This window comes from Sesamum indicum, linkage group LG3 (genome assembly GCF_026168435.1).
Source record: "Sesamum indicum cultivar Baizhima isolate 11 linkage group LG3, ASM2616843v1, whole genome shotgun sequence".
Taxonomy (NCBI): domain Eukaryota; kingdom Viridiplantae; phylum Streptophyta; class Magnoliopsida; order Lamiales; family Pedaliaceae; genus Sesamum; species Sesamum indicum.
In genome coordinates this window covers 22,750,169-22,777,913 of record NC_142659.1, presented here as the reverse complement: position 1 = coordinate 22,777,913, position 27,745 = coordinate 22,750,169, and the positions used below count along the sequence as shown (strand labels likewise).

The following is a 27,745-nucleotide window of genomic DNA, read 5'->3' as shown; positions in this document are numbered from 1 at the left end:
ACTAATCGTGAGGAGCGCTGCTTGGACTTGGAAATAATTGAGGAGAAAAGAGAGATCGCGTATGCCAAGATACTGCACCATAAAAACTTAATGATGAGAAGTTACAACAAAAATCTGAGGCCCAGACAATTTCAAGTTGGAGACCTCGTGCTGAAGAAGGTGGAGGTATCAAAGCATGTGGGAAAACTTGACCCCGGATGGGAAGGACCCTATAAAGTTACGGAGATCAAGCGAAGAGGCACCTATCGATTGCAAGATCTGGAAGGTCGAGACTTACCACGACCGTGGAATGTCCAAAACTTGAAGAAATTTTACGCATAGTTATGAACCTGTGAAAGGTCATTTGATAGAGATCGTTTTTGTACCTGAAAATAGTCCAGCTCGAAGTTGACGAGAGCTCATGTATATTGTATCTGAAAAAGATCATTGGCGTATAATATCACCATGTTCCTTTCTTGCTACCTATCTCTTTTCAATTTAGCGTCTTGCTTATATTTAATTGTAGCATCTGAAAAAGATCACAAGATCTGAGAAAGATCATTCGATCTGAAAAAGATCGTAGAATCTGAAAAAGATCACAAGATCTGAAAAAGATCATTCGATCTGAGAAAGATCGTAATCCGCAACGATCCCAAGATCTGATCATTCGATCTAGAGAGGATCGCAAAAATAGTAAGATTCACAATTCTTAAGTTCATGTGGTCATGTGTATTTTAACATGTTCATAACTTTATTGATATTTCATTGTCGTATAAACGCAAATATTCAAGGGCAACCATTCACACAATCTTTGAGTAATCAAAAAGTTGTTATACACTGGATTGTCAAAAGTTGAGTAAACACAGCAAAATTCCAAGTCATCAGTGTATAGTCAAAACAATTGTTTCACTAACTTTGTGCCTATACAAAAAATCCCTAAGTATTTGCAGAGATGCAGGTCATGGGGTCACAAGGTCAAGCTCATTCATCCAAGGCTTCCACCTCATCCATCAAGCTCGCGAACTTGGTGCCTTCGATCTGAGGAGATGGCTCTTCAGGATAGGGTTGGAAGTTCTCATCTACAAAGGGGTTAAGCTTGTTCTGATCGAACCCTTCAGCAAATGCATTCAGATTGATGGCCTGAGCCTTACATTTGTTGAAACCCTGCGTCATGTAGATGCTCGCCTTGATCTCAACTGCTGTATCGAAAACTGGGGTCTTCAGGAAATCCCGAGCTCCATCCAACCTAGCACTGCGAACCCTATCAGCGAACTCGGCAGAGTTCAAGAAACCTTCACGACCTTCAATGCGACCCTGGACAAGACCAGCCTCTTGCCCAGCAGAAAAACCCGACATCTGACCTTCCTCACGGGCTCTGGCTACCTCGGCACCATGGGCTTCAGCGACCTCTTTCATCTGAGCGACCTCCGCCTCAAGACGAGCCTTTGCCTCCTCAAGGCGCTGACGTTCCTCCGCCCATTCTTTCTCTTTCGCCCGGCAATCATTCCGAATCTCTCGGTACTTCTCCTGGGCCTCCAAGCGACGCTTGCGTTGAACAGTGCATTTTAAAGATAATGATCGCAGGAAAGCACTAGCCTGCAATGAAGGTTAGAAGAAATCAGGGTGGATGCGGAGATAAAAACAATTACCTGTGCCAAAGCATGGGCACCATGCTGCTCCAGTCGAGGATATGGATAAGATAGAAGTGCGGCTTGGTCGCGAGGCAGACTGGTGTGCCTGTAGATCTCATAGGACTCCTGTCCGGCTTCACTGTTCAAAATGGTGCTATGGTCCGAGACCTTCCAGTGAGGTGCTAGCCGAGCCCCCGTCAATTCAGCAGACTTTTGAGAATCGGTGCGGTGAGCAGCAAAAGCGGATACCTCCCACTCTTCGACCTCCCTCAAAGACTTCAGGTTTTCATCTTCCGCAGCTCGAGCGGCTGCGAACTCCTCCTCAGATCGCCTGGGAATGTGTGGTCCCCCAGGCTTGGATTTAGAGGGCGACCTATGCTTGCGCTTCCGGGGGCGACTAGGACCCGCAGCTCCACCCTCGATCAATGATCCGACCATCTCGATGCTGGGGGAAGCACCTCGAGCTGGGGGAAGGTCATGAGCCTGGACTTCCTCGGTGCCGATATCAACTGGAGTCTCAGGTCTTCGCAAGTCGGCTGTAGGAGTAGCCGAGGTGTCCGGATCAGGTCGCTGAGGTGTTGCGCGACCTCGAGGTTGACTTTGGGGCACAGGTTGCTCACTAGTACCTCGCTCATGGCGAGCTTGAGCACGCTTAGTCAAACGACCCAGCATAACTTTATTTTCTGCAGTGTAAACGACCTCAAAAAGTTAATAAAGAAAAAGTCGAAAGGGAGGCAGAAAAGAGATAGAGAATCACCTAGTGACCCGATGATGGGTACAGAAGCACGGGACAGGCGCGCAAGACAGAAGACCTCTTCGGTCAGCAACTTTTTTGGAAAAAAGGGGTTAGAAGTGAGACTATTAATCAAATCCCCATCTAAACCCTCTCCTTCAGTAACTGGCTCGGGCTTTTCTACAGACCATTTGAGAGTAAAAGGCCATCGTTGACCAGGGGGAGGTCGAACAAAGATGAAGCGATCCTTCCACGGACCGGTATTAGATTTAAGGGGCTCTAGATACCTACATTGTCTACGGAAGGTGAGGTAGAAGAAACCCCTATTGGCCGACCTAGTGGAGGTAGTGAAAGAATAAATCGACCAAAAATTATCAAAACTAGGGTCGAGATCGAAAGCTCGCATTATTATGACAAAAAGAACAATGTGACTAATGGAGTTGGGAGATAGTTGCATGGGATTGAGCCTTAATCCCTTGAGTATGCGAGCTACAGGGGGAGCTAGAGGTAATCGCAAACCAGCCTCAAAGTGGCCGATCGACAGAGTGCAAAATCCTACAGGAGGGGTGTGCATGCGATCAAATGATCTGGGGATCAAGACCTCAAAATCATGTGGGATAAAGTATTTTTCCTTTATTTGGGAAATGGATTGCTTCACTTTACTGACAATGCCTATCCAAAGGCTGTTATCTAAAGATTGTTGGTATCTAACATACCTAGGGGTCTCATCATCAGAGGGGTTATCAGAAGGATTCGATCTAGACTGCGACCTAGATCTAGACCTAGACCTAGCTGTAGAAGGACCCTCAAGTTCATGCAAAGGAGAAGTCGCAGAAATAGAAAAGCTCGAGTTAATGGAAGACATGGTACCTTGTCGAGGTCGAGGAGGCAGGTCGCTGGGAGTCTGGCAACGATCTCGAAGACGAAACAATGGAGCAGGCGGATTTTGAAGGAGGGGGGTATATATAGACCACTGTGTGGAAAGGCGCGCCCAGCTAAAGCCGGAGGATGGATGACAGGTGGCACCTCGAAGATCGTGACGTCGGTCGGATGGACAACACGTGGCAGCTCATTAAATGCAACGCTTCAGCTTATTGCAACACAGCCCTTCGATTTATGGTCAAGTGATAAACGCGCGTACGAGAATCCAACCTTTGATCCCTTGACCATCAAATTACATCAAAGACGCGATCTCATAAAGATTTTCTTTCAATCTAAATTGGGCAAGATATACTTCTTCCCAATGTAATAAATTACATTTGAAAGAAGTGGGGGAATTCTGATGAGGATATCTCAAGAAAATAATGAGCAAAACATGACTTTGCACATAGGTCGCACGGGAGATCGCAGGTCCGTGGGGAAAAAAGGCTTTAAGAAGGTCGCCAAGTAATAAGGTCGCAGGTCGCACGTGGCACATTGTGGCTTGATGACGTCTCAAATCGGGCCCCATAAACCCGAATCCGACCCGTATTATCCACCGGACAGGTGTCCAAAGGAGAAAGGGCTGAGTCATTACATGGGCATACCCGAAGTTGACACCTGTCCCCCAGGAGGGTCCCATCTCCAGACGCTTATAAATACCCTAAGTCCATTGAGAGAAGGTACACTGTTCATCTGCACTTATATTTTGGGTCGCTGAGTATTCTTTTCGATCTCATCTGACTTAGGCATCGGAGCGTCGTCGGGACGATCCCGATCAGCTTTGTGTTTTATTTCCAGTTAACAGGTCCAACTCGGTGACGTGGGTGGTCGTGGTCATTGATCAAGGTCAAACGTGATCGAGGCGGATCACAAGGATATGGGGCTTGTAAATTGAGCCCAATTTAACCTTCCAAATCCATTTCCTTGTAATAACAGAATCTGTGGGCTGAGAGGCATTTCTTTCAGCCGACAGCAATGTTATGTTTGATTCTCTTCTGACGCACCACTGTATGGCATTATGGCAGATACTTGGTCAACACATTCGTGCCTTTGTGTAGCAAAATCAGCTTCTTGCAATTCACCTTCTGTTCGAAGAGGCGAGCCATGTGTTAATAGCTGCTACTCGCTGATGCTGGCCTTCTTCCCTTCTCTGGGACATTTCAGCGAGCACCTCGTGCATCTGTCTGTGTTATTTCAACCAACAACTGCTGTTCAGTCTCCTTATTCAGCGTCTTCTTTGAACTTAAATCTGCTTTTCCATCCCGTGAGTGCGGCAATACATTCAAGTTCTGCGAATCCTCGGTAATATTTAAATCACCTAAATTCTGATTGCTCTTAGTCAACTCGTGCCCCTTGTCCCTGAAGCATCTGTTCCCTGCAATTTCCCTTCAGCAACATTAGCAATGTCTCCTCTATCAGATTCATCCCCATTCTGCGTAGCTTCAAGACATAGCGGTTCCAACTCATGATATCCTGTCTTGGAGAGAGTATCATACATAATTTTCTGCTCAATCAAGAAAAAGTTTACTTCTCAATTCCAGTGGCCGAGTAAAAGCTTGTGTAAGATAGACATGAAATGATATCGAATGATTGATCAGACTCGATCGGACCTACTTGAATAAGAATTTTCATCCGTTTCCATGCAACTGACTCGTAGCTTTTTATCTTTGATGAGAAAGGCAGGCTTGGCGGCTTCCACAAATCACCAACCTCCTCTTTCTCTTTCCTTTTTTCCATACTTTTCAAAGCTTTTAACTTATCTTTATATAATAATCAGTCCCCCTTATCAGTTCTTCCCTCTCCTCTCTCTCTCTCTCTCTCACGGACAATAATGGGCAGCAAGAAAGCAATTTCAATCATGGGTTGCAGTGATGTGAAGAGAAGCCCTTCAGAATCGGCACTTGAGGAACTCTTTGCCTCCAAAGATGTTTGAGGCATGACGATATTGTACAAACTTAGAAAGTAAGAAAATCCCACATCGACGAGGTTAAAGAAACATGAAAGTGAAGATATTCGATAAACAAGAGGTGGAGTGCTGAGTTTAAACTTAAAAGGGTCGGTTGGCTAAATATGCCACTCTAGTCCGTTGTAAGGCTAGTGCTGTATGGCTATCAAGACATATGGCCGACATAATTTGTGGAAATTGATATAGGGTTGGCTCGTTTGGCCGACCCTTCATTTCTATCTCTCAATGCTTTTTTCGTCTTATGGCTGACTGATATCTATTTCTCAATTCTGTTTGGTTATTCAATTCTATTTCCTACTTGTCCTTGGAACTTGCAACTTGGAACCTATCTTTTGTTGTTTTTAAAAAATATAATTTTATAGTTTTAAAAAAATTTAAAATTAATATTTGTTGTTTACATTTGATCTCCCTTAGACCAAAAATATCGATGTTAGTTAAAAAAATTATATAAATTTTTAATTTTATTTCTTATTTAATAGTGTTAATCGCGAACTGAGATCGCTCGCCAGCTAGGTCAGATTGGAGCAAGAATGGTCGAGAACATATTACCCAACTTAGGGGACAAGGGGCGGAACGACCTCTCGATCTACTTACTGCAGCCCAGGAATAAAAACGTCGTCTAGGCGTTCCCTCTTGCTCCGATCTCCCCTACGCCTAGGACGTTGTCTGGGCCAAGAGGATAAATTATAATGTTGTTAACTTCATTTCATATATAAAATGAACATGAGGCTCGTTTGTTCGTGTAATAGGATTAGATATGATAGAATGATTATTAATCTTATCTTGTATTATATGATGTTTGGTTTGAGGCATTACATGTGGGATATTGTATTTGACAATATAATATGATGTTTGGTTGAAAAAATTATAACATATGATTAAATGTAAAAAAGAGCATTTATTTTTAAGGTATTTATATTTTTATATTGTAGCTTGGGTTTAAAAAAATAAAAAAAAATTACTAAATTATTTATTGAAATACAATTGCTTAAAATAAAATTAATTTATAAAATATATATTTTTTGTCTATATTTATATGAAGCTGAAGTTGGAAATACGTATTCAATTAAGTAATTAATGATAAAAACTTCAATATTTTTCAAATATCCAACAAAGAAAGAAGAAATAAGCGTCCATTAAGTGGTGGGGGGAAGAAAGAGAAAATGGGAGAAAGAGGGAGAGAGTCCAAGGTTAAACTAGGAAAAAAAAATAAGATTAACTTTTATCATTACTTATATCAATTAAATACCATATATTGTGATTATAAAATCAAGCCCAATATTAATACTGGACTCTAATAATACTAACCAACTGTGTGATTAGTCATGATAAATAAATTTATCATGCCTAATCACATGAACCAAACGATGCCATGGAATATTAAAGAAAGGACAGAATTGAAAATTTATTTATATCTTTTAGCTTACTTTAGCATTTTTCGTGCAAACTCTAATCGAAGGGAATCAGGTAAACAGACAATTTCCAAAGTGGGCATAAGTATGATTTTAAAATATTCTTTTTGAAGAAAAGTGTAATTTTCATATTTTTACTTGGGGTTAAGTGTAACTAACTCTATATTATATTTCAAAGGGTCTTTGAACTTTTCTTAATTGTAATAATTTAATTAGTAGGTAAAGCATTAATACCAATATATAATTTTGAAAACATTGACTTTAATATATATATATATATATATATATATTAACAAATGAATCTTTAATGTGACTTGATTACTTTCCATAAAAATTGAATAATACAAATTTAATCATATTATATTATATTACAAATTGTATAAAAAATATTATCATTCTTATTATTATTACTTTAAATTTTGTACACGTTAAATATAAAAAATGAGTATCATCGACCCAACCCGACCCATTTGCAACCCAATCTATTTTCAACCCGTTAGTTCAGACCTATTTTAAACTCAACCCATATTGAACCCAACTTCTTTGGACCCGATCCAAATCCGACTAGATCCACCCATTTGTCACCCCTAATTATATATAATTATAATTAAAATTAAAATTTAATTAATATATATTTCTCACAATAATTAACATATTTCATCTTTATTATATTTTTTTATTCGTTTACATAATAATAACAAATTAGTAATTTGACTGTTCAAATATGGGAAATGGTAATTTAATATTTCTTATATTTTTAAAATTTAATTTTTTATTAATTATAAATATATTTCATAAACTCTCAAGTCATTTTATGAAATATTTTATAAAATTTATAAAGTTGACCCAACATCCTCTTATGGAGACTTTTGATGGAAAATGAGGACTTAATTGGACTACCAGCTATAACTTACATTCTATATATAGAAATATTTCATAATTAAAACACTTATGTTATGCTAGTAGAGGGCATATGTAGATGCTGTTTCAATTATGCAACTAAATCCTAGAGATAATTACAATTCTTTTTTTTTTTTTAATATTTGGTGTATGTATATGTAAATTTTTTTATAATTTGAAAAATATTATTTAATATCCTGATGTTTGCTTTGCGTAACAGATAGATCCCTCCATTGTCAAAATTCACTAAGTTTGTCGATATTAACCAAAAGATAAAACTGAGTGATAATTGATATTTACCATCGGTTGACTTATTACTAACTTATTGCACTTCAAATAATTTTTTGCTGATTAAACTGCCCTCATAATGAAGATGCATCTCCTCACATACATTAACGTGTGAAAATGTATACGATAACTTGATCATAAATAATTTATTTGACCTGTAATAGATCGATAATAAGTCAATTTATTGTACCGAACCTCAAGAAAAAGTAGTGTAAAACCGTTTGGTTTAACCCAACACAGGACCAGAATGAATCAATAAAAAAAATAGGCTGCTTCAGCCAGGCCGGTCGTAGGCTGATTCCAGAAATCAATACATAAAACTGGTCCAATCCAATGGCCACAAGAGCAAGTGGGACAAGACTGTTGGACTTTTTTTTTTTTTTTTCAAGTTCATTATATATTTTTAACTATTACTTTTTTATATATAATTTTTTATGTAATTTAATTTGTTATTTATTTATTTCAAGAGATAGTTATAAATTTAAGTTCTTGTTCATAAGAAAACCTCAATATTATAAAAAAGATAAAAATAAAAATTAAACAAGCACTTTCAGCGCTAGTCTGGGCTCGATCCGGATCTCAATTGGGCCGGTCCACATGCTGAGTTCAAATTTAGAAATAGACCTAATTGGAGCCCACTTAAATACTCATGACCGGCCAAGACCGGCCATGAGCAATAATAAGTTAGTATTGGGCCGAGCCTTTTTGGACTGATCCCTATCAGTCCTAGACCGACCCACCACACAGTACATCTTAAATTATATTCCACCAAACTTCAAATCTATCTTAAAATTGTACAGAAAATATGTGATAGGCTGCATAAGTTAACAAAGTCAAGACAGGAGTTTTATTTTCTTGGTTTTTAGGACAGAATTGTCTCGTGCTGATATTTATGGTGTCGAGATATAAATGTGATTCTAAAATGTTGAACTCGTATTCATAACAAGTTTGACAACACGAGTAAATGAGGCTTATGTGTACAAATTTAACATAACAAAATTCTTATCCACTCAAAGTTATTATATGACAAATTACCATAATTAATCATTTTTATCGATTATTTTTACAAACTCAATTTTGAATTAGAATTCTTCTTCCTTATACGAGAAGAATTGAATAAGATAAATTAGATAATAATAATAATGCAAGCAACCCCTTGTGATATCATAAATGAGCAAATTACCCCTTTATAGAAAAACAAATAGCCATTTTACCTTCATATATTTTTTAAAGGATTAAATATAATTTTCGTCCTCTAACTATAGCCATATCCCATTTTAGTCCTTTAACTTGTTAGGGTTTGTATTTAGTCCTCCATGTAATTAAATTGCTCAATTTTAGGACTTTTTCGTCGGAAAATACCAACCCGCCGGAAATTTCCACGTGGCTCCTACGTGGATATTTAAATTGAGGCTGGAACCTCATTGGTTGACATTTAAATGACTTGGCAAATTTTTGAATTAAAAAAAAAAATTACATGGTCGTTGTTGTTGTCATTGTTGTTGTTGGTCAACAATAGGAGAGGTCGTTGTTGTAGTTGCTGTCGAGTCTCCGATGGCGAAATCTGACCGGATGGGAAGCCTCGCCATGCTGAGGCGCGTCTAGTGGTGGTGCTCCGGCAGCGAACGGCCGTCGGACGGCGGCGAATAGGTGGCGCGACGAACAACGACAGCGAGAAGATGAAAATTGCAAGATCTTTGCACACAGTTGATGAAAAACGACGGGACTGGTCTCAAACAACTCGCAACGACGAGAGGAAGCGAACAGTGGTGGTCCGAGACTGTGGGTCGGCGTGATGACGGAGAAAACGGCAGCGGAATGTGGTTTCGCGGTGGACGACGATCGAGAGTTTCAAGTGGATGTATCTTTTCACCTAGTTGATGAAAATTGATGAAATTAGTACCATTAGAACCGCAATGAGCAGGCAAATCTAACGATACTAGCAGTCGGCATGACGGCGGAGAAAACGGCGGCAAAATGTGGTTTCGCGACGGACGACGATCGAGAGCTTCAAGTGAATGTATATTTTCACCTAGTTGATGAAAATTGATGAAACTGGTACCATTAGAACCGCAATGAGCAGGCGAATCTAATGGTACCAGTTCGCGATCGTGGGTCGGCGTGATGGTGGAGAAAACGGCGGCGGAATGTGGTTTTGCGGCGGCCATGTATTTTTTTCTTTTTTTAATTCAAAATTTTGCCAAGTCATATAATTGTCAACCAATGAGGTTGCGAAACAAAAAATCGAACTTTTAAATAATAAAATAAATAAAATATATTTTTACACATACTAATATTATATAATTATATATATATTAATATATAATATATTAACATTATATTGATGTTTAATTTAAAATTTAATTTTGATATTTGTATTTTTGGATAAAATTAAAAAAAATATCACAATGTTAGCTTAAAATATCAAAATATATTATTTTAAAAAAAAGAAAAAAAACAATTTTTTTCGATTTTTAAATCGAAAAACAGAATTTGATTCGGTTAAAACTGAACTGAACCGATCAAATTCGGTTCGATTTTCAATTTTACAAAATTCCAAACCGAATTTTTGATTAATAAAAAATTCAGCTCGATTCGATTCGATTAACTGGTTTGCACACCCCTAATTTATACTGTTCAAAATCAAGTTATAAAACAAAAACTCGAAAAATTAAATAAGATAAATTAGATAATAATAATAAAATTTAAATTAAACTTAAATTTAAAATTTAAAATTTAAACTCGGGATTCTTGAAATTTAATTAAAAAATATTATTGAAAAACTTGAGAAATTTGGTTTTCACTCGGAAAACAAGTTGATAATCATGGAAGTTCTTGGCAATGAGACCCAAGAAGCAGATGATGCGATCAAACCGTATGATTCTTCGGGACAATTGAGACGAATTAAAGTAACAAAGTCATGACATAGCTGATCTGATCAAACAATTTCTCAGTTGAGAAATCTCCAAAATTCACCCTTTTTTTCATCAAACACAAATATATTATTACTGTAATTTTTCAATAATTTCTCAAAGTTTGGAAGGAAGAACAGTCGCATCTTTCAACCCCAACAACCCACAAACCTCCGGATACAAAGCCTTCCTAATCTCGGCGTACGCTTCTCCGCTCCACCTCCTCTTCCCCAACTCCTCCCCCATCCGCATCGCAGCATCCACCACCTCCTCCGCGGTACCGTGCGCCGAGTCCACGATCCCCATCTCCGCCGCCCTCGCCGCCCCCACCTTGGCCGCCAGCAGCACCAGCTCCCGCCGAGCCCCGGCGGAACCCACCTTCCCCCGAATCAAAGCCGTGAAGTAATCAGGCAAAGTCATACCTATATCCAGTTCGCTCATGTACATCACCCCCCTCGACGAGGTCATCATGACGTAATCGTGGCTCATGGCCAGGATCAGCCCCGCGGCGGCCGCGTGTCCGGTGACGGCGGCGATGGTAGGCATGGGGAGGGAGAGGAGATCCGCGACGACTCCCTTGAACAGATCCACCATCCGGAGAAGCTCCGCTACGGCGGCTTGGGTTGAGCCGGACTTGACGCCGACGGCCTGCGCGTGCCTCAAGTCGAAGCCGTTGGAGAAGAATCTGCCTTGGGCTAGCGTGACGAGCGCGGATCCGTTGACGGCTTGGGATTTGACTTGGGCTAACGCGGAGCGGATGGATGAAATGAGGTGCGGGCTTAAGCGATGCTCCTGATCTTTCTTGGTGTCGCCTGTTAAGGTTAGGATGAAGAGATCACCGCGCTTCTCTAACGTGCACATGGTGGGTAGAAGGGTGATGAATAAGGGTTTTGGGTGGAAGAGGAGGAGGAAGAAGAAGATAAAGTAAGAGAGTGATTTTAGAATTTCAAGAAAGATGCCAATGCGTTATCTTATAATCTTTTCCTACATGCTATCATATATATTATATACACATTTTGCCACCCAACTATTTTTGACCTAATATATATTTTTAAATTAATAATATAACATTTATTTTTTTAATTAACTAAAAATATCCATAATTGTATTATTTTAATATGCTTAACAAAAAATTAAATTTTTTTAGGAAAAAAGAATAAACATAAATATTTTATCATATTTTTAAAAAATATATATGTTCAGAAAACCATTATATTTTATCATATTCTTTTTCAAAAAAATATTTCACAACTCATTTTTATCCAAAAGAATAAATAGTTAATAACTTAATTTTATTACCAAACTACTAAAATCTTTTGTAATTTTTCTATTCATTCTTGATTTTGAGTCTGTAAAATATGATAAAATTCATACTATTTAATTCATTAATTTTCTACTACTTCATTATAATTAAAAGATATTTTTTAATTATTTTTTAACTAAATATAAAATATAAAATCATTAGAAAAAAAATCTTTGAACTATACATATATAATATAAGGGTAAAATTATTCAAAAATTTAATTAGAGAGGACATGTGCTGACCTACTAGTACTGAGTGAGTGGAGTTTAATCCATTATAATTTGAGTTGAACTTTGTGATTGTCTTTGAAACAATTAAATACCCTATATATCACTTTTGTAGCTACCTAATATAGTAAAACAATTTGCACGAAATCTACATGCAGCGACTACTATTAAGAAAAATAAATAAATAAAATGAGAAAACTACTCACGCGCGTGATACATGGCCGGCTAATCCATCGATATACATCTCATTTTTTTTAAAAAAAAAATTATTAAATTTGCATTAATTATTCATTCATATCTCATGCATAAAATACCAAATATAGCATGTATTTATATGAAAAAAATATAATTTATCCCCCGTTTCTTGTAAAAAATAGAGCAAAATACCCTTTAGGTCCAGCGGTGCACTGCTCAATAACAATATTATTTTATATATATAATTTAATATATTAATACATATATATTTTTGAAATTACATATTATATATTAATTATATAAAAATAATATATATATATATATATTTCTTTCTTCTTCGTCTTTCTGTCACCAAACCACCCCCATCGTGTCGCCACCATTTCCCTCCCCTCGTGCCTTTATCACCGCCTCCCCCTTCCCCTTCCTTCTTTCCCCCCTCCCCTCCCTGTCGGTCTCTCTATCTCTCTACATATATATACTCTATATATAAATAGTTTTTATTATAAACATATAAAATAAATATATAATTTCAATTTTATTGCTTAAATTTAAATTTTTTATTTTGAATTAGATAAAATCTACATCGTTGATTTATTAGTTAAATTTGGACCATAAATTGATCAAAATCCAACTATTATCAAATAAAAATATAAATATAATTTTAAATTTCAAATTAAAAAATAAAAAATGGCTCGTACAGGAGATAAATTGCTCTATTTTTTATGACACAAAAAAATAAATTATAATTTTATTTTTCACAAATAATAAATTTCTCATTTCTACTAATTCGGGACATAAATTGTATTTAACCCGTATTTAAATTGTGGATAAAGTAAAGTAATCTGGCAATACATTTTAAGGGCCGGAAGAAAACATAGAAAAATTTGTATCTGATTGTCAAAAAGTAGACGTCCCAGTTTTCCTCTTTTAGCTTCGTCATTATTTGTCGCAATTTGCAGATTGTACCGTGCTCCGACATTGTTGCAGTTTTGTGATTCATAAATGGTGGGGCCCTCCCATAAAAAGGGACCACATTTCTGCCATAAATATTACTTTTAGTCCCTTAATTATGCTGTTTATTTGGATTTGGTCTTTTAAGTTTTTGATTTATTAAATTTAGTCTACCATATTTGAAAATTTCATCAAAGATGGTCCTCCTCATTAACAAATTATATAAACTAACAGATCTATAAAAAGAACAAAAATCTGGAAATGTTAAAAACTGCAAGCACTACACCAAATGCATTTCTTGATTTTCGTTCACCAGAATTTTTATGGGTTTAAACTGAATTACTCTCATGCGGTAGTTGAAAAGAGCAAATTATCCCCTGTAATAAATAAAATAACAAATGACTCCGATGTAAAAAAAGAAATAGAGTAATTACACCCTCACGCGAGTTCCTGTAATTCATTCGCTTTTTCTTATAAAATTATTTTCATACCCTTATTTAATTACTATTGGATCTTATTTGATTTTAAGGTTCAAATTTAACTAGTAAATCTACAACGCGTATTTTGTTTAATTTCAATCATTGGTTAAAATTTAAATAGATATATAAATTTTAATTATATAAATGTAATATATATATATATATATAGAGAGAGAGAGAGAACATGGATGGCGATGGCAGAGAAGGGGGGAGGGTGGCGGGAGACAGCAGAGGGAGCCGGCGACAAAGATTTGTGAATATTGATTGAGGTAAACATGACTAAAACATAATTGCCCTAGCAATCTGTAATAAGTGTTTGTGTTTTCTCTCCACTACACCATTTTGTTGAGGTGTATAAACACAAATTTTACGATGCAACACACCTTCCTTTTTGAAGAAATCTTGATATTGGTTGCTTAAGAACTCACTACCATTATTTGTTCTAATGACTTTTATCTTATCAAACTGTGTTTTAACCATAGCATAAAATGAGATTAAGAGAGGTACAGTTTCAGTTTTGTATTTCATTAAGTAGGTTCATGTACATCTACTAAAATCATCCACAATTGTCATCATATATGTGCAATTTGATAGGGAATGTTGATTATAGGGTCCCCAAATATCAATATGGATCAAGTCAAACAATGCTTGTGAAATGCTATTGCTAGTCTTGAAAGGAAGTCTTTGTTGCTTGGCCATTGGACAAATATCACAATTGGTGAGTTTATTCTTATTTTCCTTCAATGAAGGGATGTGATCAAGTACATTTTGTGGTGTATGTCCAAGCCTTTTATGCCATGTATCTGAATCGGAAACCACAGAATGACAGAAATAAGTATCCAAACTTTTCTTATAATTTTGGAATGTTTCTAGCTTGAAGGATGCTTGATCAGTCTTCCTATCACTTTCCCTACAACCACAATGTGTTTAGTCTTGCAGTCCTGAAGTATACAATGTGAATTAGTAAAGATAACAGTGATAGAAGTGGCACAACACAATTTATTCACAGACAGTACATTAAAGTTGAGTTCTGGTACATATAGCACATGATACAATTCAAGTTTATCAGACAAAACAATGTTACCAATTTGTTCAACAGGATCCATCTGCAAGATGAACATATGATTTTTAGCAGTGTTATTATCAAGATTAGCAAATAATCCTTTAGTTTTACACATATGTGAAGATGCTCCACTGTCTACTATCCAAGATTTCTCAAGAATTATGCTACAGATTTTATTTGTTAAAAGTTTACCTAAATAGTCATCAAAGTGTGTCTGTGTACTGCATTGAGTTTGTCCTCCTTTGATCATCAACTTGTGAAATTCAGACCTGATCAGGTCTGAAATAGCCCTTTTATCCATAGAAGTATGAATGACAGCAGCAGCCTGATTCTGTATTTTTGTTAAATTCAGTGCCCGGCCACCACCAGTTTGGTTCTTTTTCTTCTCAATCCCAAGACTTAGACCATTCGGGATACCCATGTATCTGAAAACAAGTAGCCTTAGTATGCCCATTTTTACCACAAAACTGGTTTTGCTTATCAGCCTGTATCTTTCTTTTCTGCAGAAATCTTGATGAAAAATTGATGTTCTTCCTACTGTCTTTGATTTGCATCTCCATGAACAAAATTTGATTTCTTACATGATCAAAGCTATCATGTAATCCCATAAAAAATTGCATGGGTTGGTTAGAAAGGTTAATTTCTGCAATTATTTTTAATTTACCATAGTATGCAGAGACTGAGTTCAACTTGTGCTGCAGATGTTATTTCTCTTTGTAATTGGTAGATTATAGGGCCATTACTCTCTCCAAAGTGCGTATATTGGTGGGTATTTCAAGAAATTTAAAGAACCATATAGAATGCCTCTGCTACCATGTGAATATTGAATCAAAGCAAGAAGAGATATCAAGATTTCTCTATAATTTCATACTGAAACTCTAACTCCTTTATCTCGACAGCAGATCCTATGGAATGCGTTCGGGGTTGGGAGACTACCCTATCACAAAAGTTGGACAGCACATCCCAGGTGGAGAGTTCGCATAAGGCGCTGGAAGAAGACCACTTTTTCCTTCTGGCATAAGCTGATTGTGTTTCATTTTGCTTGTTGGTCTGCTCATAGTTTGATCTGTTTTCTCTTGAAATTCTTTGATTATTTATAAATCACAAAAAAATATTTGAAAACATAAGTTGGCCATATTAGGAACACAATTACTATTAGTTATAATAATAATAGTTATAGATTAAAAATCGTGGTTAATTATTATTATTAACCACTGTTAAATAAAATCGTAAAAACATAGTTTTTCCACCATGAAAGAATCATGACTCTTATTTTAGGCATCCTCGTTAAAACTACGGTTAAATCATTGCGTGACCATAATCAACAACTATTACTATAACTATTTATTTTTAATCATGACAATTAATCATAGTTAAATATTATATTTCTTGCCGTGTGCAACTCCTTTTTAACTACAGATCTTATAAGTTATTTTTCAAACACTCCTTTCCACATTTTTACAGAGTTTTGTACCAATTTTTAAATATTCGTTGCATTAATTCATTACTAACTATTTATTTCTTTTTTTTTTTTAAAATTCGAAAAATATATATTGAAAGCTTATGCTCTTGCAAACAGCCATAAATAATTAATTCTTAATTTTATGGGCACCCCATAATATTCTTATTCTCAAATGATAATCTTATCCCAAATGTCCTTCTAATATAATTAATTCTACAATATTTTTTATTTGAATGTTATGAGTTTAAATTTTAATTAAAATATAATGTTATGACTGCAGTGCTCATTAACGATAATTAACTTATAATACTTGATTATGTGAATATTAAATTTGATTTCTTTAAGCAGAGATCGTCAATTTACGTGTCATTCAATTTTAGCTAACGAAACATTTTATGAAAATTAAAAAATTTCATAATTACGATCGTCAATGTGTGTTATAGGATAAATATCCTATCATATAAAGTATTGTCCGGGCTCATCGAGATCTTACGGGGTTTACTTTAGAAAAATATCTTACTAAAAAGAGAAGATCGTGAAGTGTATAAACCCTCAAACTCCGATTTGCTATCAATACGAGACACGTGCCAATGCCAGTCGAAATAAATCTACTCAGATCGGATATTTAATTGGATAAATTACAACAATTTCTCTTGAGATTTGACATAATTACGAATACTCTCTCGTTGTTTGAGAAATTACTAATACCATTAGATTTTCATTCATTTTTTGTGGTGAACTCACCAAAATATCATTGTGAACTAAGAATTATAAATTTTATTTATTTTTTATATTTTTTATGAACTAAGTAGATAATTTTTTATAATTTTTCCACACACTCCATTCGTTTTTTTTACTATTTTTAATCTATTTTTTTAAAAAAAGATACAATATGAGCAAAATTGAGAATTCCAACCTCCATCCAATCAATAGGTAATTGCTCATTTTTAGTTAAAAGATTAATAAATAGTTAATAACTTAATTTCATTACCAAATTAATAAAATATTTCATATAAATTTTGTGTATTTCTTGTATTCACCAATTACTTAAATTTGAGTTTGTAAAAGAAATAAAATTTAAACTATTTAACTTACTAATTATATTTTATGGTATTATAAATAAAAGATATTTAGGAAAAATTGCACAAAATCTTTTTGTGTTATAAAAATTCAGCAAAAAATTTCCTGTATTAAAAATATAGGGAAAAAACTGTATTTATTAAAATTTTGCACACTTAACAGCGTTAAATTTTTTTTTTTTTTGAAATTTCGGTTATACCCTTATATAATATAAATTATTGTTATTGTAATGGTCGTTGGATCTTCAATAATTACATTAAAATCATATGATCTAATCAATTTTAATACCATTGAATCTTCAATAAATAAAAATGAACAATTTAAATTTTATATATATATTCAAAATATATTTTACATATATACATGTATATGTTATGTACCATTATGTTAAAATAGAAAAGTATAAGAATTTATATATATTGATACATATATACATAGACGCCGGTGGAGGGCCGCAGTTCGACCTCCACCGGCCGTCATTGTGACGCCCCAAAGACTATAATACATAATTATAAGATTACTGGATAAATTGTTATGAAACTTAGTTATTAGTAAATAAGTTATAAATCATAATTGGAATATAATAAATTTTGAACAGATTAAATTAGAGTTTATTATAATATTTGAAAATAATTTATATTAATTAAGAGAATTTAGGAAGTACGTAATGAATATTTAAAAAAATTAATTAAATAAATAAAATAATAATAATATTATATATATATTAGTAAATAATATATATATATATATAAGAGAGGAAAGAGAGTTGAGACTGGGCTGGTGGGCCACCAACCCCGACCCCCTCACGTCTCTCTCTTTTTGTCCATGCAAACACACAACACACACAAAATTGTAAATTGCAATTTCTATTGGCGGAACGCAACAGAGGTACGAAAATTGTAATTTTAATTTATATAATTATATTATTTGAGTAGTTGGTTTATTAAATATTGATTATATTGAGCGATTTACTATTTAATCGAAATATTTTACGAGTTTGGCTATTTAAAATAATATCGAATTGAATATCAAATCGGATATAAAAATGATATTGTTGGTTAATTAGATTATTAGATAGTTATTTATACAATCCACTGGAATTGTTAACCAAATACGTAATTCTATGTATTATGATCTAATTAAATTATATAATAGCGAGAAATTGATAGAAAATTCATAAAAATATTTTAAAAATTATATTTAAGAAATATTATATCATTAAAGACGAAAATGAGCTTTTTAATGATAATATAATTTAGGGATGTTATTGAAAATGATAGTCATAAATATATAATTAGGGGTTTGGTTAAATGAATCCCTACGAACTAATTGATAAATTACAAGTATTTTTATGGAGCCTAGAGTGTCTAATTATTAAGAAAAGCTAGAACAAAAATTTGTATTTCAATAGAAATGAAATATTAAAAGATCATTAGAAATTATTGAATAATATCCTATATTCTATATAAAAGAAATTACGATATTTTCGATATATTAATTATATGCGTTAAAACTCATTATAGGATACGGGGATAAAGTGAAAGGACTGACCATTACCTATTGAGTACATAAAAGCACTGTGAGGTAGAGGTAAGTAAATGATTAGTATAATCTATATATGTTTCTTTTATTTGTGATATTACTGCTATATAAATCTGTGGTTCATGTTGAAGTTAATTTATCTGAAAATATATGAGTGGTGAACGATTTAATTTGATTGACAATATTATGTGCGTGAAATGAGAACATACGTTGAAATATTATGTTTGTTGTATGATGTGTAGTGGGTTTCTGAAAATGAGAATGTATCGATATATGGTTTTACGTTACTAGTTGCTTACAAGAATGGTGATATATGGGGGAGTCGTGGAAATTAAATATAATTGTAATGTAAATACCCATTGATGTTGTTGAAAAGCCTGTATGGCGAAATGAAATGAGAAGAGCTATAATGCAATATGAGAAAGAAATGAAATGAAAAGAGCTTTGATGCGATATGAAAAAGATGTGATATGAAAAGAGCTAAGATGCGATATAAAAGAGCTATGACGCGAAATAAAAGAGCTATGATGCGAAATGAGATTGATGAGTCGACTGTAAAGGGGATTCACTTGAACTTATATAATGATAAGATTGAGTTGATGGGAAAAACACGATATCACCTTCTGGTAAGCAATGGAGCTGATTATGTTAGAATTAAATTGACTATATTCTATGCATGTTGCCTACCTATTTTGTTTAGATTACATTTGATATACATATATAGATAGGGTTGGTTGAATCACCTCCTGGTGTTTGATATATATATATATATATATATAATATTATGGGTTGATTATGCTTGTTATGACGCTGGGATTACATGTGCATATTGATTAGACGATTATGTGCATATTTATATATAAATACAGGAGTTACTATCAATAAGATGTTTAGGGAAGATATGCCCTAGTAGCAATAGGGGTACTACAATCTCCATTCCTCGCCGCCCAGACCTAGGTTGGCAACGGGCGTCGTCTCCTTAAACGTAGCGGCCCAAATCTGGGCGACAACATTGTGCCTAGATCTGGGTAGTTGATGCACTCGTTGCCGCCCAGATTAGGGCAGCAACCACACGAAGTCGCCGCCCAGACATTGCGAAATGGCGGGAGATGGGATGTGGCCTGGAGAGGTCGTGCGAGGAGGCCGAAGGCGGTGCAGAGAGGGAGGAGGTGGTGCGGCAAGATGGGAAGCAGTGTAGAGAGGAGGAAGGAGGGCGGCGCGAGGTACAGGCAATGAGGAGCGGAGGCGAGGGCGGGGGCGGAGGCGGATGCCAGAATGAGGCAGAGACTGGGAAGTAAAGGCGGAAGGTGTTAGGAACTTGGGGAAATGATGATGCCTTTTTTCTATTTTTCTTTGTTTATTTTTATTATGTTGTATTATTTTGGGACAAAATGCATAAAACCCCCCTGTGTTTTAGAAAGTATGCAAAAAATACTATTCTGTTTTCAGAATAAGCTAAAACCCCCCTCCTGTTTTGTTTTAGTGAGCAAAAAATCCCCATTTTGTTAGCAACTAACGGGAAGTGAATGAGACGCGCGTCTACTGCGTTTCGTAGTCATTTTCTACGGTTTAGGTTCATATTTAATGACACTTTGAACTAAAATACCCCTCTATAGGTTTATATAACCTACAAATGGCTTTTTGACTTGTTTTGTGTGTTCCTTTATCATTTCTCACCTTAAAAAATAAATTAAATTTTGTTATATTAAATTAAATTATATTTAAATTCAAATAATTTTATAATTATTAATTATTAAATCTAACTATTATTTTTAATTAATTAAAATAAATATTTAATTACAACAATTATTATTAATTAGCCAAAATATTTAATTATTATAATTATTTAAAATATTCTTAATTAAATAAAATATATTTTAATTAATATAATTAAAATTAATTAAAAAAATTAAAAAAAAACGGCGATTTTCACCCCCTTTTTGCTGGAAACTTAGAAATAAGTTTCCAGCATCATCTAAATGAATTTCGATAGGCAATGGTACCATTTGAAACCTCTTTTCAAGATGAACACTTTCATACATTCAATTTGAGTTTTCGTCAATCATATAGAATAGGCTCAAGTCACGACCTCCGCACATATTTGCCATCAATTCGTCTCCGTTCGGTCGAATCTCGGTCTCAAACCACCACCATCAGACTCGTCTCTTCAAAACGATTCTAACGAGATCGGCCTCACTCAATTTGGTAAAAAATTTACGGAAGTACGACGATTTTAATAAATATTAACCGCTGGCAACGAGAATGGGGAAAGCCGTGGGTGGGGGGTTTGGGGGGCTATGGGGGTAGGGTGTGTAGTTAGATTTTTTTTAAAATATTTAATAATAATATATTTTTAAAATATTAAATTATTTATATATAATATAAGTTAAATAATTTGTTGAATCTAGATCTTTTATTTTTTTTAAATTTAATGGTTGAGATTACTTGATTAGATCTAACGATCAGTATTTGATCAAAAAATATCCGACGGTCATTAATATAAAAAATAATATATAATAAGCAAGGGTATATCGATCATTTTTTTAAAAGTTAACACCGTTAGTTAGATTTAACGGAGAGGGGGCGATTGAGTTGAGTTTGACAAAACACAGGGGGGCTTTTAGCCTATTCTCATAACAAGAGGGTTTACTTTGCAAACTTTTTAAAACACAGAGAGGTTTTATGCATTTTGTCCTATTATTTTATTTTGTAAATTTCAATATAATGAATTAATTTAATTATGTATTGTTTTGGTTTAATATAATTATATTAAAAAATTTAAATTTATTTACTAGTCAAATAATGTAATTTTAAAATAATATCCAACGTAAACTTACATTAACTAATGTAATTTAATTTGTTGTAATAATATCAATAATAATTTGATTTGATAGTTACTATTTTATACATATTGATTAATATTAAGAATAATTATATTTACATTTCTTGACACATGGCCTGTTTACACAAATTACCTCTATCTTTTAAATAATTACACATACACCCCACCAAATGTCAATATCACTTACACAAACCATTCCTTACTTTTTTTAAAAATTACAAACGCAACCCTTAACAATATTAGCAGTATTACCCAAACAATCTCTACTTTTTAACTGTTAGGAGTAGTTTTTATAATTATGCAAAAAATAGGGGTGGTTCGTGTAAATAGACCATAGGTCATGTGGTGTAAATGTAATTATTCTTTATTATTAATTGTTAGTATTTTATATTTTTTTTCTAGCAAAATAGCAAAAAAAGGATAAAGAAATTGCATAAGATAAGGGTAATTTTGTCCATTCAAAGTGGTCAAAAACTGAAAATAGGGTAAAATGTTATCCCAATCATGTGTAAGTAACTCCTCATTTTTTTAACACTAATGATTTTTTTTCAAATTTATAATTATAGGGTGTCAATTTTTGTTATTTAATTAACACGGGTGAGATTTTAGCAAATTTTCTATAACACAACAGGTATTATTCAAATTTCCCTTACATTTAAACTAAAAAATTGCTAAAAAAATACTTTGAACTAAATATATATAATATATAAGGACAATATTATCTAAAAATTTAATTATAAAAAATAAGTGTAAATATTACATTAAAAATAATTAAGGAGGTGATGTATTTTACCCTAAATAGATTTCGGTTATCAAATGTCATTTTGAATTGATATTTAAGATTTAATTAAAAAAAAAAAAAAAGTCTCAGATCCAAAAGATATGTGCGCTGGGCAGTCAAATGAATGGATGACAAGTCGCCACGTAGAGCACTCTCGTTTGATCCTCTCGATCGAATCACCGGATCTTGACGGCTAAGTTAACCTCAGCGTCCCAATTCCTGTGTGCTGTTGCGACGGAAACTAGGAGCGCCGTCAGCTCTGTTGCGGATATTCCGTCAGAGAGAGACGTCACTCAGAATTTCTTTAAGGTTTTGTTCTGGTCAAAGCAATTTTAGCCTTTGGGTTGGAAAGTAGCTGGTGCTTAGTTGGATTCGTCGGCTCGGCTCAACAGATATAGCCGCCGGCTTCCCAAGCCAGACTTTTTAAAAACTTGGAACAATTTCCTCTTTTGAAATATCTCAAAAAGCTATTTCCAACATTTTATCTTTCAATTATATGCCATCAGTGATCTTGACACCTTAACTTTTATATGTATATAATAAATAAATTTTTATTCTTATTTATTATAAATAAATAAAATACATAAATTAATATATTATATTATAAAATGATATATTAATTAATATAAAATTTTATAAATTAAGCAAATTAATTATCTTATCAGTTAAAAAATATTATTTAGATCATAACAATTAATGAAGCGGTGACAAAACTATCACTTTATGTATATAGTACTTTTTTTTTTTGTTTATAATAGTATAAATATCTCAAAAACACCCTCTTAAAAAGAAAGAAAAATGTTACTTAAGGAATATTTTAGAATTTGAATTAAATAATTTCAAGTAAAAAGTATTATTTTTTATTTTTTTTATCAAACTCTTTATTCTCACTTTTTAATCATAATTCATTAATTTTCATACTTTTTACAACTAGTTATGATTTTAAAGAATTATTTATATTCAAGGCTTTTTCATTCTTGTAGCACCAATTAAGGGAGTGTTTGTAATAACTTCTATTTTTGAAGTGAAAGTTGAAAGTCAGACTGAAAAATAAATTATACTACTAAATACTCGATTGAAATCGATAGATAAAAGCTCATTTGAACTAGATGTTTTAAACTTAATAAACCAACTTTTAAGCTCAGCTTGAACTTGATTGGATTAGTGTAAAAATAATAAAATGTACTTAAAAATATTAAACTACTCGAGCTCGACTCGTATTTGATCCAATTAAAATTCTTTTGAATTTGATTAGATCAACAGTCAAAATTCAATCACAATACTGAAAGTTTAACAATAACTCAAACAAATATGAACAATGATATGTTCAGCTCGACTTGAATTATTTACAATCGTAATTGAAAGTATCTAAACAAAAGTAAAAAGTTGAGTAAAAGTTCCAAAAAAATGAAAAAGTTGAAGTTTGAGTGGGGAGACAACTTAATAACTATTTTTTTTTATAGTTACTTCTTTTATTTTTTGCTCACCACTTTTTATAAATGTAATATTAACTTATTAGTTTACATATATTTTAGGGATAATTACACTCTCTTCTCCTAAGGTTTGGTGCAAGTATATTTAAATTTTCTATAGTTTGAAAAATTACATTTAGTACCCATAAAGTTTGCTTCCGTCATACGAATAAGTTTCATCCGTCAATAAAAATTCACAAAATTTATTGATATTAATAAAAAATAAAAAAAAATTAACTTATCCCGATTGAATTATTACTGATTTATTGTAGGTCCAATAAATCCTTTTCTAACCAGATTATCTTCATATGTCTCCATATGTTAATGTTTATGAGGAGATATATTTTCACCGTTATTAGGATAATTTAGTTGAAAAAAAATATTTGACCTGCAATAAGTCACTAATAAATTAATCTAGGGTAAATATCAAATCGTTCAATTTGTTTTGTTAATATAAAAAAATTCAGTGAATTTTAACTAACAAATAAGCTTATTTGTTAGACGAAAGAAAATCTCAGAAGTGTTAATATAATTTTCTAAATCACAGAGGTCTGTTTGTAATTACACCAAATTCAAGAAAAAAAATATAATTATTCCTATATTTAACTACATAATAAATATTATATTTTAAATAATTATTCACATAAATAGAATGGGTGACAAAGTACTAATAATCAAAACCAGCTCAGCATTGCTCCTAAGCCAAGCCGAGTCAAACAAACGGATACACACACTAACACACACACACAGAGAGAAACCCTTTGACCGAGATCTGATCCCCATTACTGTTTTCCCGCAAAGCGTGCACCCCACGTGCCCCCTATTTATACCCTTTCAGCCTCAGGTCCCCCATTCCCATTCCCCATCAACAATTCATCCTCCGCACACCTCTCCTCTCCCATTATCGCTTCCCAGAAGAGCAAAAAGGAAAAATCAAAAGCTCTTATTCTTGATCTTTTTCCAATTTTTCTCGAATTTCTTCGCCGATAAACATGGCCGCTGTTGAGAGCAGTAATCTTCCGGGGCGGAGGCCGCTCAGCCGCCTGCAGCGGATGGCGCCGGCATCGATACAGATCAACCCCGTGACGGAATGGAAAGTGGCTATACCGTTGTTGTCGCCGTTGGTTCAGTCGCCGAACAATCTGACGGCTGAGTTGAAGTCTGGTTCGAGTGGTGATAAGGAACCGGTGTCTGCGGCGGAGAAGCCGGTGGTGGTTATGAAGAAGTGGCAGCACCCGGCTGCGCCGTTCAATTATGAGCCGGCGCCGTTGTTGCCTTTTATTTGTACAGGAAGCTTAGATAGATGAGAATTTCTATTTTTCGATTTTATTTTACCTTTTTTTTTCCTCCAATTTTTGGATGGCCTTTTTTTTTTCTCTTTTTGTTAATATGCCAGATTTAAGTACAGCTTCTTTTCTTTTCTTTTTTCTTCCAAAACAATTTTCCTTAATTTTGTAAGTATGAAAATTAATTAATTAAATTCTTAGACTAAATTACAAAAACATTTACTAGAATCAGGTCAAAATTGCAAATTTCGAAGCTATTAATTAATTAAATTCTTTGAGTAAAAATTGCAAATTCTGATCCGAAAATTGTAATAAAATTTGAACCTGTTTTAAAATTTTGGGTGAATTATTGGATTTATGTATAATTATACTAAATATTAAAAAAAAGTTTAATTTTTTACGTTTTTATATTGTTTATAGGGTTATTTTGTCTGCACTTTAGAACTTATTTATTTTTTTTGTCGACTTAACAACTCAATTTTACAAAATTTTGCACTTTGTCATTTATACTTGATTTTTACTAAGCTTTTTGTCGCAAAAACATCAAGTAGAATACATATGTGATATTTAAAAGTTATGTGATAGTGATATTTTTTACATATGCACTATGACAATTTTTCCAACAAAAAAATCAACAAAATAGTGTCATATATGACAAAATGCAAATCTCGCAAAATTGAGATGATAAATTGACAAAAAAAAAAAAAAGTGCCAAAGTGTAACAACGGGCATATTTCAGATGACAAAATATAATTTACTTGTTTATAATGACACCAAATTAGTAATTTAATTTTTTAAATATAAAAAAATCTAATATTTCTTACATTAATTTAAATTTAATCTCCTATTAATTATAATCATATTCCAGTGTCATTTAATTTTTCATTTTTGAGGTAATGCTACTTTTTTAGAATTTTAATTAATTTTTATTGTTTCAAATTATGGCAATTGGTTTTTTCATATTTATGGAGAATATTAAAGAATATTTTCCTTAATTTTCAGACTCCATTTTTCTAATTTCAAAATTTATGCATTATTAAAATATTTATGGTAAATAATAATGCTTAACAAAGAAGAAAGATATATTTTCTAACAAATTTTAAATTTGATAAGTCTGCATTAATGTCTTTTTATTATATTTCTCTTTTTATCATTTTTTTTGAGTTATCATTTTATATTATTAGTTATTTTATTGCATGAGTTAATGCGTAATATTTTATGAGTTTTTGAAATTATTTATGTTCCAAATTTTTTCATTGCTTTTTAGTTCTTTTATTATCTATTTTTATTTGATGAGTTCACGAAATATATGATTTTTGTGTTAATTATAATTATTATTTTTAATTTATATTTATCTATCTTATAAATAATTTTACATTATTTGTTATTTTATTTCATGAATCATGAATATATTATCATTTTTTACGAGTTTGTGAAACTTTTTATGTTCAATTTTTTTCATTGCTTTTTAGGTTTTTTATTATCAATAAAAGTAATTTTATCGCTTTTTACTTTTTTGTTACTATCAATTTTTATTTTGTAAATTCATAAAATATATTATAATTATTTTGTTTAAATATTTTTGTGTTTATTATAATTATTTTATTTTATTTAATTTATATATCTTTTCAAATAATTTTATATTATTAGTTATTTTAATTTACGAGTTCATGAATATATTATTATTTTTTATGAGTTTATGAAATTCCTGATGTTCGAATTTTTTTATGTATATAATTTATGACGTTGAACTTATTAGATTTTAATTTTAATTTTAATTATTAAATTAAAATATTATTAATAAAAATAAAAAAATTGAAAATAAAAGTGAGGTCGGAATAAAACTTATTCTTAAAATTTGTTTTTAATAATACTTACACCGTTTCAAAAATTTACTGTTTATATCCAACCTCTTTTGGTCAGGATTTAGACAATACTGATATCAGCGAATTTTTTTTATAAATATTTAATTTTATCTCTTATTTAATATCATTATATAATAATTTTGTATTTGTAAAGAAAAAAATATAATAATGTTAACCTCACTTCATATATATATACATATCTTATATTTATTCCTTTATATATATAAAAATATACATCAAAATATCAAATTAGGAACAAATTAATTTTTTGCTTTACGCGAGTGTTTTTCTTCTAAATCCTAATGAAAAAGGATTTTGATGTAATCACAGAATTTTAAATGGCATGTAAGTATAATTTTAAATTTTTTGTAAAAATAATATAATATTTATATTTTTAAAATTTTTTAAGGATAATTAACTCCATGTAAGAAATATATTCTCCCGAGGCACCTTTT

General features: G+C 32.7%; 3 protein-coding genes and 1 non-coding gene across 5 annotated transcripts; 2 read left to right on the top strand and 2 right to left on the bottom strand.

Moving 5' to 3' along the window:
- Positions 1-836: 836 nt before the first annotated feature.
- On the bottom strand, positions 837-5,358 carry LOC148788801 (uncharacterized). 2 transcript variants are annotated; one of them, XM_088878182.1, is made up of 3 exons: positions 4,875-5,358; positions 2,368-4,768; positions 837-2,293 (listed from the first exon to the last, which is right to left on the bottom strand). In XM_088878182.1, exons 2-3 carry the CDS (start codon positions 3,206-3,208, stop codon positions 1,545-1,547), a joined length of 1,590 nt encoding a protein of 529 aa, XP_088734308.1. In that variant the 5' UTR covers positions 3,209-4,768; positions 4,875-5,358; the 3' UTR covers positions 837-1,544. The 2 variants fall into 2 exon arrangements, with proteins under 2 accessions (XP_088734308.1, XP_088734307.1); XM_088878181.1 differs by having other exon boundaries at positions 4,879-5,357.
- On the top strand, positions 5,313-5,443 carry LOC148788800 (U11 spliceosomal RNA). The gene has a single exon (XR_016065036.1). It is a non-coding gene; the product is annotated as a U11 spliceosomal RNA (small nuclear RNA).
- A 5,291-nt stretch (positions 5,444-10,734) lies between these two features.
- LOC105158444 (enoyl-CoA delta isomerase 2, peroxisomal-like) lies at positions 10,735-11,731 on the bottom strand. Its single transcript, XM_020693032.2, has one exon. It carries the CDS (start codon positions 11,601-11,603, stop codon positions 10,860-10,862), a length of 744 nt encoding a protein of 247 aa, XP_020548691.2. The 5' UTR covers positions 11,604-11,731; the 3' UTR covers positions 10,735-10,859.
- Positions 11,732-24,977: 13,246 nt separating this feature from the next.
- Positions 24,978-25,561, top strand: LOC105158443 (uncharacterized protein At4g14450, chloroplastic). Its single transcript, XM_011075210.3, has one exon. It carries the CDS (start codon positions 25,132-25,134, stop codon positions 25,444-25,446), a length of 315 nt encoding a protein of 104 aa, XP_011073512.1. The 5' UTR covers positions 24,978-25,131; the 3' UTR covers positions 25,447-25,561.
- The last annotated feature ends 2,184 nt before the right edge of the window (positions 25,562-27,745 follow it).

What these genes read in the sequence shown, in the direction of transcription:
- LOC148788801 (XM_088878182.1), bottom strand. Translation starts at nt 3,208, where the DNA reads ATGTCTTCCATTAACTCGAGCTTTTCTATTTCTGCGACTTCTCCTTTG. An exon ending in ACCCATCATCGGGTCACTAG is followed by an intron (nt 2,294 to 2,367) that starts GTGATTCTCTAT and finishes TTTACACTGCAG; the next exon opens with AAAATAAAGTTATGCTGGGT.
- LOC105158444 (XM_020693032.2), bottom strand. Translation starts at nt 11,603, where the DNA reads ATGTGCACGTTAGAGAAGCGCGGTGATCTCTTCATCCTAACCTTAACA.
- LOC105158443 (XM_011075210.3), top strand. Translation starts at nt 25,132, where the DNA reads ATGGCCGCTGTTGAGAGCAGTAATCTTCCGGGGCGGAGGCCGCTCAGC.